Source organism: Pteropus alecto, unplaced genomic scaffold, assembly GCF_000325575.1.
Source record: "Pteropus alecto unplaced genomic scaffold, ASM32557v1 scaffold157, whole genome shotgun sequence".
In the NCBI taxonomy this organism is placed as follows: domain Eukaryota; kingdom Metazoa; phylum Chordata; class Mammalia; order Chiroptera; family Pteropodidae; genus Pteropus; species Pteropus alecto.
This window is the reverse complement of record NW_006440626.1, coordinates 434,169-445,160: the sequence shown is the minus strand read 5'-3', so window position 1 is coordinate 445,160 and position 10,992 is coordinate 434,169. Positions and strand designations below refer to the sequence as shown.

The 10,992-nt window shown below is 42.7% G+C and overlaps 1 protein-coding gene across 1 annotated transcript in view; it reads left to right on the top strand.

The window, feature by feature from the left end:
- Positions 1 to 10,992, top strand: part of ATXN10 (ataxin 10) — a 138,156-nt gene that overhangs the window by 25,818 nt on the left and 101,346 nt on the right. The window contains exons 4-5 of the mRNA XM_006917317.2: positions 6,146 to 6,242; positions 8,002 to 8,160. Of these exons, the coding sequence (XP_006917379.1) occupies positions 6,146 to 6,242; positions 8,002 to 8,160 (256 nt within the window). The remainder of the gene's footprint in view (positions 1 to 6,145; positions 6,243 to 8,001; positions 8,161 to 10,992) is intronic.

The window sequence follows — 10,992 nt, the reverse complement described above, 5'->3', positions numbered from 1 at the left end:
CCGTGTCTTTTAGATTATAACAGTGATTCAGGTTTGAGATTCGTGGCACATCATTTTCTTTGTATACTGGTTTTTTCCTTTACTGCTTTCGATTTTTGGCCACAGTTTTACAGCTGTTCTTTGGGCAACCAGTTGATTAAGTGAATAAGTGAATAAATAGCACGAGGCACATTACACACCTTTATTCATCAGTATGAATAAGTGACTAAGTGGGCACATTACACACCTTATCCCTTTTGATCTTCAGAAACCTCCAAGGCCTTGGAGCCAGCAGCCTGCCCTATGCTCAGCCAGGGATTAGGCGACAAGGCTTGAAGGGAGGGCCCGGCTCCTGGGAAAGTCCAAGGACGGGGACTGGAGCTCTGGGGCGGAATCAGCAGGCCACTCCTCTCTCCTCGCAGAGCCAGGGATCCAGAAGGTTTAAGGTCTTTGGAAGTTCACTTGCCCTTAAAAATGTCTCCTGGTCGATGCCTGGGGGGAATTCCTTTAATGGAGCAGAATCTTTCATTTCAACTCATTCTCCTGGGGCTTTTTACCTTTCTTGATCAGCCTTGATTCCCACCCCTGTCTTGGGGTGAGTCAGTGACCTTCCGAATTGTGGCTTACTCTTGTGTAAAAGGGAGAAGATATTAATACCCCTTTGGAAAGATTGTCCTGTGGTGCGGGTGGAGTTGTCCGCCGGAAGCTGCCATGACCTGAGACTTGCTGTGCAGCATCCCAAGGAAGTTTTCTGGCCGTTGTACACTGCTGGTTGTCAGGCTCTGCAGGAGCTGATTGCTGGAGAAGCACTGCCCAGGCCGCTGCGAGAGGCAGCTGCTGGAGGAACCCCTGAACCAGGAGGGGCACCTGCTCTCCAGCGCCCCTGCTGGTGGGGCTGACCGTGCCGGCTGACCAAGGAGATGCCCTTGAGGGCGATTGAGGGCCTGCCGCGCCTTCCACCCTTCACAGAGCAGGAGATGAGGGTAGCTCTGGGGCTGAGAGGCAGTCGTTGCTAAGGGCTTCCCACTCCCAGCCCCCTCAGGGCAGTCTGTGCCCCGGGGCTGGTGGACTCCCTGGGGACATAAGGACCTTAGAGAACTTGTCCTTCCTGCTGCGTTACATCCTCACAAAACACTTTGTTATTTCCTAACTGCAGTTTTTACCAATCTGGTGGGTACGATTTTCCCATGGGGTTGAGCACTTTTTCATATTTATATAGATTTGCCTTTTGGATATCTTATTAAATGTTCTTCACGTTTTTGGTTTTTAAATTTATTTTAGGCGAGGCAACCCTTGGTTGACCTCACAGACTGCAAGGACCTTGTCAGTTTATAATCCCTTATTTTTCAGTTTTTACGCCGACAGCACCTGGTCTTCCTAGGTGGTCTCCCATCCAAGTACTAACCAGGCCTGACCCTCCTTAGCTTCCAAGATCAGACGGGGTCGGGCTTGTGGGGTTTTTTAATGCCTCTTTTTCTATTGGATTGTTTGTCTTCTGAAGTGATTTATAAGAGCTCTTTTCATATGGTGTATATGTGAATCCCACGGCAATTATGTGTTCCATATCTTTTCCTAGTTTATAGTTGCTTTTTTTTTTTTTTTAAAAACCCAACTCGTGTCAAAATTTGAGAAAAAAATGTTCTTAATTTTAGTGTATTAATATTTTTCTTTACGGGTATTATATGTCTTGTTTAAAACTTTTTCTTATTCTGCAGTGTCTTTTTCTAAAATCTTTCTATTTTTATTCTTTTACATTTAAGTTAGTACATGGAGTTGAATTTACTGTGTTGTGTGAGCAAGGAGGCCAGTTTCCAATTTTCTGTACCCCGATACCCAATTATCCCAGCATTATTTTCGAAAAGACTGGTTTTCTCAGCTAGCTGCTGTTATGTCTCCGCCATTGTTTCTTGTGCTGGTCTGCCCTGCTGGTCCGTTTATTCCTGCTCCACGACCACACTGTATTTATCACCCAGTGCTAACTGTCTTGTGAGAGAAAATTCTCTTACCTCATTACTTTGACCAGCATCTCAGCTATCCTTGGCCCTTTGTATCTTCATTTTAGAGTCATCTAATCAAATTATAGAGCACTCACACAAACATGAACACATCCTCTGGTGTGTGAAGTCACACACACGCGCACACACACACCTTGTTGTAGTTCAGACCAGGACTGCATTTAATCTCTAGATAAAAACAGTCCTCTAACTGTGAACATGATAGAATTCTTTACGTAGTTCTGCTTTAATATATCTCAATCAGGTTTTAGAAGTACTTTAGTGGTGTTACATTAACATTTTTTAAGTTACATTGATGCTTTCCTAAAATTTTTGCTTTTTTTCTATATATTGGAAAACTATGGACTTTTTTATATTGACTTTGTATCTAGCAATGTTTATCAACTCTCATGTTGATTCAAACAACTTACACATTTAAAAAATATTTTCTACATTAGAAATGCCATTTCATCTGGTAGGTTGCGGTGACAGTTTAGTTTCTTTTCCAGTTCTTAACCTTGTATTTTTTTGTCTTGTTGACAGATTTTCAGTGGTGTTGACTGGGAATGGTAGCAGCAGGTACCTTCGCCTCATTCCCTTTCAAAGGGAACACTCTCTACAGCTGGCAGTTATAGTGTGTGCTGGAGAGTTTTGCTGATGCCCGTTTTTAGGTTATAGAAGCCCCCTTTTGTTCTTTCGTAGCTCAGAGTGTTTTTATGAGCCGGTATTACATTTTATCAACTGTTTTCGGTAGTATTTGAGATGGTCAGATATGATTTTGTCCTTTATAGGTTAATGTGGTCAGTTATAAATTTTATTTCTAATGTTAAAGGAGCTTTCGATGCAGATATAAATTCAACTTTGTCATGTTATATATTATTAGATTCATTTTGTTAATGTGTTGTTCAGTATTTTTTACATGAGATATTTTCCTTCCTGGTACTATTTGTGTTCTGGTCCGGGTCTCACAGTTGTGCCAGCCTCGTGAAGTTGGTTTGGGAATCTATTCTTTTTTAGTGTGTTCTCTGGAAGAGTTGCGTAAATTGGAATTATTTTCTCCTTGAATGCGAACTGGCCAGTGAAGTCATCTGGGTCAGGGGTTTTCTTTTTGGGAAAACATTTGACTACCAGTTCAGTTTTTTTTAATGGTTAGAGGAATCGTCAGGCTCTCCTAAATGTTTTACAGAATTCTTTACAGAATCAGTTTTAGTTAGTTATATTTTAGGGTTTTGTTTATTTTATTTAAGTTCTCAAAACAGTTTGACATATTTGAAATGTCTTCTGATTTTCTTTTTTTGATGACTGTAAGATGTGTGCCAGTGTCCTCTTTTACATTTCTGAAAATCTGTGTTATTTGTGCCTTTTCTCTCTTGATCAGTCGTCCCAAAGGTTGATCATTATTGAGCTTCTTGAAGAATCAAATTTTGGGCTTGTTGATATTCTCTATTTTAATGATTGTTTTCAATTTAAATAATTGATTCCTCCTCATCTTATTCTTTCATTTTTGGGGGGTTATTTTGCCATCTTTTTAATAATTTCTTCAAGCAAATGTTTAGCTCATTTATTTTCATTCATCTTTCTCAGCGTATGCATTTTAAAGGTATCCATTTCCCTCTATGTATTGTGTCACCTGCATCTTAAAAGTTATGGTTTGTAGTATTTTTGTTAACATTCAGTTTGAAATATTTTATTTTCATTATGATGTCTTTTTTGATGTCATTATGGTGTCCCCATGGGTTGTTTAGACGTATATCTCTTCATTTTAAACATGGGGGTTTTTCTGACTGTTTAGAGGATTTATTTGCAGAGTGGTAAGTGGTCGCTATCTGTACGTCGATTCTTTAAAATTTGTCGAGTCGTCTTTTGCCCCATTATGTGAAGTACTGTTTTACAGTATGCGATACGTCTTTGAGAAGACTGCGTGTGCTGCAGTTTTTTTTAAAAAAAACCTCCCTTTTTATTAATCAAATTAATACACGAGCTCCCAGGTAGAGCTTCTGATAAGCATGAGGTAACACTCCTACCACGTTAGGTTGCTGCAATCTCAGAGAAAAGTCCAGCATGGTGATCCTTGATGCTTGTGTAACTCTGATCAAGTCGCCGACAGCCTCTGGGGCCCTGGCTTCCTGTGGTCTGTAATGAGGGCGGATGTACCGGTCTCAGGAGCCGTGTTCTCGGAAGGGTTTGTGCACCAGGCGTGTGCTCACGGTTTCCATGTAGAGTCTGTGACCGCAGAGGCAGACGCGCTTCCATTTACAGTCTGAGAAGTTGACTTTGTACAACAACGTCGTATCAGGTCCACGTCGTGCGCCGGCTGAGAGCGTGGCCCGGCCACATGCTCAGCGCGGTTCCTGAGTAGTTCACAGTTTGTCCTCACGGTGACCAGTAACTACACGGCGTCCCCGTCATGTGACGAGGAGTTTGGGCCTTATACAGGTTAGATCACTTGTTTGGGTCCATGATAAGTTGGAATTGAGCCTAGGTCTTCGTTCTTTCGTTTGTTCGTTCGTTCGTTTGTTCGTTCTTTCGTCACTAAACAGTTCTGTTGTTCCTCAGAAATTTTTCTTTAATAGACTTTAATTTTTCGAGCAGTTCCAGGTTCGCAGACTGGAGAAGGTACAGAGATTTCTGCTTTATCTCCTGCTCCACACCCGCACAGCTTGTCAACATCTGGCACCGAAACAGTTCATTTATTACAATGACAAATCTACACTGACACATGATCCCCTAAAGTCCGTAGTTCACATTAGGATTCACTCTTGGTGTTGAACGTTCTGCAGGTTCAGGCAAATGTGTAATGACGTGAGTCCACCTTTACAGTGTCACACAGAGTAGTTTCAACTGCCCTCAAAACCCTTGTGCTTTGCCCGTTCGTCCCTCCCTCCGCGTAGGCCCTGACAGCCACTCGTCTTTTTGCTGTCTCCATCATTTTGCGTTTTCCAGAATGTCACGTACCTGGAATCGTACGCGATGTAGCCTTTTCACATTGGCTTTTTTTCATTTGGTGACATGCACTTGAGTTATCTCTGTGTCTTTTCATGGCTTAACAATTTCTTTTTAGCGCTGAATAATACTTCGTTGCCTGGACATATTACAGTTTATCCGTTCACCGAGGATATCTTCGTTGCTTCCAGGTCTTGGCAGTTACGAGTAAAGATGCCGTGAACATTTGTTTGCAGGTTTTTGTGTGGATGTAGTTTTCAGTTTTTTGGGTAAATACCAAGGAGCACGATTGCTGGATTGTATGCTGAGAGCATGTTTAGCTTCATAAGAAACTGCCAAACTGTCTTCCAAACCGGTCGCGCCATTTTTCATTGCCACCAGCGTCGAACGAGAGTTCCCATTGCTTCTCACGTCCTCACCGGCATCTGTTGTTGTCAGCATTCTGGATTTCGTCCAGTCTTCTGCAGTTTTATTTGGCGAAATATTCTAACATACCAACAACGTTATCATTAAGTCTAATTCAGATCTTTAAAATATACTCTTTTTGTTTACTTGTTCCGTGAGTTACTGAGCAAGGTATATTGTAATCGCCCAATTTAACTGTAGATTTTTCTTTTTATACTTCTGTCAGTTTTGCGTGTGTGCTTGTGTGTGTTTGAGGCCGTGTTATTAGGTCGTTCTAATTTAAAATTACTGTAGCTGTCTGGTGAATTCAGTCATTCTGAAATGACTTTTTCAAGAAATCTCCTGTGACACTTTTTGCCTTAATCGTTAGCCTTAAGGTTTGTTATGTCTGATTTAAGTGGTCTCTGATGGTCTTTTTAGGCTGGTGTTTGCCTCGTGTATCTTTTTACCACACTTTAACTTTTCAGTACGTCTGTAATCTTAAGTTTCAGATGTCTGTCTTAAATAGCCCGTAGTTAAATTTTTAAAAATCCAGTTTAAGAGTTTAATTGGAGCACGTATTCCAGTGATATTTAATGTAACTACAGGACTGTTTATGCTTATCTTTATATTTATAATCTTTTTAAGAAGTGAATTTTATAGAATACATTGTTGTGGTAAGGCGTGTTAATATTGTCACACCCAAAGGTCCATTGTGACAAGAGACCTTTGTAATGGAAAGAACCTAGCAGAAACCCCGTGGGGAATATTTCTTATTAAGATGTATTTATTCATTGTGTTAAACTTTTTTAAATCTCATCTTTTTCACTTTTACAAATTCTCAGCTTTTCGCTGCGGCCTGCAGTTTTTGGGCAATATCGCCTCACGGAATGAAGCGTCCCAGTCTGCCGTTTGGTTGCATGCTTTCCCGGAACTCTTTTTGTGAGTATATTGATGCGAGTTTTCTACCTTCGGAAAGGGTTGTGGTTCTGTCATTTCATTTACATGCAGTTCCGAAACAGGAATAATGACCCTTCGGTAACAGGCTCGAGGGCAGTGATTTCCATGGTGGCGGCAGCTCAGCTGGCTGAGAGAGGGCGCTGGGTTCGGGGATGTCCCTCATCTTGGTCTAGGTGGCGGTTACTGCGTAGGTGTGTCCCCATCTATAAGTTTATCGAGCCGTACACTTAAGATATGTGCCCTTCATTGGATGTCAGTTCGACTTGAAGAAAACGGAAGTTTTGGTTAAAGTAAGAAATATTAAGGACATTATGATTTATAAGAACAGAATTTATAAGACAATAAGAAACAGGCCATAAACACTAAAGTAAGGGCCACGAGTTAATCGCTCGTCGGCTGTCAGGCTCTTCGTTCGCTCCGCAGCGCCGTGCGTTTCGGTAGCTGTGGAGCGTGAGGGCAGCGGCACCCACCCGCTTCGCTAGGCTCGTTCGCGGTACTTTGCCTGGCGAGCTCCCGCTTTGTGCTGAGCGGCTGTTAGTCTATGAGAAATTGAGCGCTGAGAGCAAAGCTGGAGGCAGGATGGGGAAGAGACAGGCCCTGTGCGAGAGCGTGGGCCCGGCTTCCAACCCCAGCTCCGTCGCTGCCGAGCGGGTTATCCGCAGTATGTGGTGTTCGCATCAGTTGACTCTCATGTTATTTCTAGCTCACTGAGTCTATAACTGCCACTCCAATTCCTGCAGATAATTAGAATTGAAGGCATTTATCTGCCTGTTATGTTTATGATTAATAATTGAGCTTAGGCGGAAGGAAAGAATTGTCGAATTCTAGCTGCACAAATAGAAATTACTTCTTATTGGAGAATTCATTCCTTTGAAACGTATTGGGCCCCCTAACGTCTGCCAGGTTCTGGGCCAACTGAGTGGAACACAGAACTCCCGAAGAGCTCATGCTTTGGTGCGGGGGGTGGAGGAACAGGTGAAGGAACAGGTGAGCACCTGTTGTGTATGAACTGGTGTAACTAGCCAGATCCAGGTGCCGTAGAGACAGAGCGGAGGGGCCCTCGGGCAGCCAGTGCGGCGCCCAGTGCTCTGCGTGCATTATCACATCTCATCCTCACAGAGGCCCTGGGCGGTGGGCCGGGCTGGTCTCGTTATCTCGGTCCATTTTTATGTCAGAAAACACACTGGGAGAGGTTAGCGACGTCACTCTTCCTGTGTTTCTGAGGCAGATATAACCAGATCAGGACTCCAGCTCTGGCTGGTACTAGCTCTGTATCTTTGGGCAAGTAAAGCAGTCCGTCAACACAGTCTTTATCTATAGCATAAGAATAGTTCCTCCTCCAGAAGAGTGTTATGAAGTTTAAATGAAAAATGAAATTCTGCTATAGTGCAAGACCCATCACATAATTGGTCACCTTTCTAAGATCATGTCGCTGGTGGGCGGCGGAACCATGACTCGCACTGAGGGTCTTGACTCCAGGTGCTTTTTCTTGCCAGTGTAACCATCTTTCCCTTAGACAGTCTGTCCCACGTAACTGTTAATGGATACTTTGTGTTCGACTAATTCTGTATTTGCTGTTTTTACAGTAAATAATGTACTTGTTTCAGAGCGTTGTAATTCTTCATTAAATCTTTAAAAAAGAGTATGTACTGAATTCGTTAATGGGATTGTTATTTATGTGCTGTAATCATTGTGCCATGTTGTTAAATTGGGCTAACACTTTCATTTCTTTATTCGGAAGGTCTTGTTTAAATCATCCAGACAAAAAAATTGTTTCCTACTCCTCCATGATTTTGTTCACTTCCCTGAATTCTGCAAGAATGAAAGACCTGGAAGAAAACCTCAACATCGCAATCAACGTGGTGGAAGCTCATTATAAGCAGCCCGAGTCGGAATGGCCGTAAGTGTCTCATTAGAAATGTAGTTGCTCCCAAACATTCTGACAGATGCTTTCTTAAGAGGTGCTAAGAAAAATTTGAGTTAGAATAATCGAACACAAGTAAAAACGTCATACGTTGACAGAATAGGAAAAGTTTCTCTGCAGACTCTGGAGGCCTTGTGAAAGGGGGAGTGAGGTTGGGTTGGGCCTTGAAGGGTGAGGGGATCCACGTGTCCTGGAGACAGAGGAGGGTCCCTTGGACGACGCTGCAGGCGCTCAGAGGAGTCGGCAGAGTGTGCCTGGTGCTCTCCGTGCTTGTCGCATCTCATCTCGCAGAGGCCCTGTCAGTGGTGGTCCACGCAGCCTCAGTCACCGCAGCGTGGAGGTGCGTGGATCAGGCTGTTGTGGCTGCGGTGGACTGTTCGTTAGAGATTAGGGTGGTGTGTGTCTTGTGGGCATCCGTCCAGATGAGAAATGCACTATCGTGTCATGTCATTGTGGTTGCTGAGCATGCTTTACATAATTTTATTGTTTTAAAATATATCGAGTCCTGTTTTATGGCCTAACATCTGGTCTGTCGTGGAGGATGTTCCATGTGTATTCTGTTTCTGGTGGAGTGTTAGGTCCAGTTGGCTTATTGTGTTTAAGTAAGTCTTCTGTTTCCTTGATGGTCTTCTGTCTAGTTCTGTTCACCACGATCTATTTCTCGTTTTAGATCTGTCCATTTGGCCTCACTTATTTTCGGGCTTTGTCGTGAGTTACATATATGTTTGTGATTGCTATGTGTTCTGAGGAATTGATCCTTTCATCATTATAAAATTCACCAAAATTTTTGTTGTTTTTCTTTATTAGTGCTCGTAATCTGTTTTCTTTAACGTCTGTTTTTACGTCTGTTTTCCATATGGTGGTCAGTGTATTTAGGACAGATCGTCTCTAGGTGGGGAGCCTTGAGCTACCAGTAATCCCACTTGCGTGTCACAGGTGAGGTATGAACTTTCCCAGTTTTGTCGTCTTTTAGTGTGAACTGGATTGTTTGGTTGAAATTGAACCTAATTTTAAAATTATTTCTATTTCTGAACATTCATTTATATTTGAATTACCGTTTGTATAACAGAAGTTCAACTTAGAAAACCTCTCTGAGGATGCAGATGTTTTTAACATGATGCTTGAATCATTAGAGTCAGGTTACCAAGAGGAATTTTCTGTAGCTGAATTCTGTTTTATTTGTTAAGTGTCTTAAATCTATATTTTAACGATCTGCAATTTTTTTAAAAGCGTGAAATAAAGGGCAAAAGGTCATAAAGGGCAAAATATAAAATCTGCTTCAGAGTAGCACTGAAGTTAAAGTTCTCAGAGGTCACCAAATGGGATTAGACAGGAAAAAGGAGGGGCATAGTAGTTAACTGATGTCTTCTGCAGTCTGTATGCTGAATGCTTGGATTTACATGAGAGGAACTCTGCATTTGGTAAATAAAAATGAGACCACAAAATATCCAGAGGCGTCCAACAAAATTTTTACTTTTCACTGTTAAATATGAACTCAACCCTGAAAATTAGAGAAAAAACCCACTTTTTGCCCTAGCACTCCCAGCATTATGCGATAGTCAACAAAGACGACAAAACTTCATGGTGTTAGAATTCATGGGTTAGAATCTTTTCTTGGAAAGAGACAAATGTCAGGTTTCAATGACTTTGGGTCTTTTTGTTTCAGTCCCCCAGAAACAGGAAAGTGTAGGCGAGGAAGGCTTTGGCACTACTCCGTTTGAATTATTGGGATGATGTCCTTCTAAAAATGTTTGTTCTATTTGTTTGTAGGTGTGAAAGATGTTTTCATGCTCTTAGATAACCCTGGATGAATCCAAGGGTTGAATTTTGGCATTTGAATCCATCTGTATCTGACAGCCCAGTACACGTGCCTCAGGAGGTTAGAAAGGATCAGGCAGGGTCAGTGTGGGATACACAGGAGGGGACAAAGTGGGGTGCCTGTCTGCCCTGAGATGTGCGGGGTGTGTTGTGTACGGGACCTCGTTTTCCTGGTCATGCCACCCTGTGATTGTATTTTGCCACCAGTTACGGATGAGAGTCTGCGACTTCAGCGGGTTTAACCAGCTGGACCAAGGTCACAGAACTAGTGCAGAGAAAAGGTGGTCGAAAGGGATGACGTGTACTTAAGAATTCTCAGTTACGGGGAGGTATGAGCTCCTTCAGTTTCGGCCTCTTTCAGAATAAACTTTATCATTCTTTGAACTTATACGCATTATCGCTATACAGAAATTCTATAACCGTGAGTAGAGTATTATTTTTTGTTGGTATTTGGGTTACCTAGTTGATTTATTTTGCATGACAGTTTCACTCCCAGACTGATCGATGTCCCTGTGTTCTAGGGATGTCTCTTGCGTTATCCCTGTAAGTTTTGCTATTTCCTTAACTGTAGAGATAGTAGGAAGGTAAATATAATTGTCCTCCTTTTTGCGGTTTGAATCTGTGTCCCCTCTTCTGTTCTCTCTGAGTATCCCGAGCACTCAGATTTCATGGCATCTAACACTTGTCCCTTCACCTGTGAGCTTCCCGATCGCAAGATTCAGCGTTGTTTGTTATTGGAACCTTTACAAGGTACCGGCAGCATGGTGGGCGTTGTGTCAGTCACGCGTCTTCTGAATCCGAGTGGCCGAAGCCCAGCGCAGATAGCACGTGTGCAAAAGGGACTTCATTGGCTTGCTAACCGAGAGGCCTGGAGTCACTGGATTTGTAGGCACAGTGGATCCCAGGCCCGAAAGGCCTCATGGGGGAGCTCACTCTGTCTCATCCGTGTCTCCTTTTCCTTCTCTGCTGGTTTCATTCAGGCACTCTTTC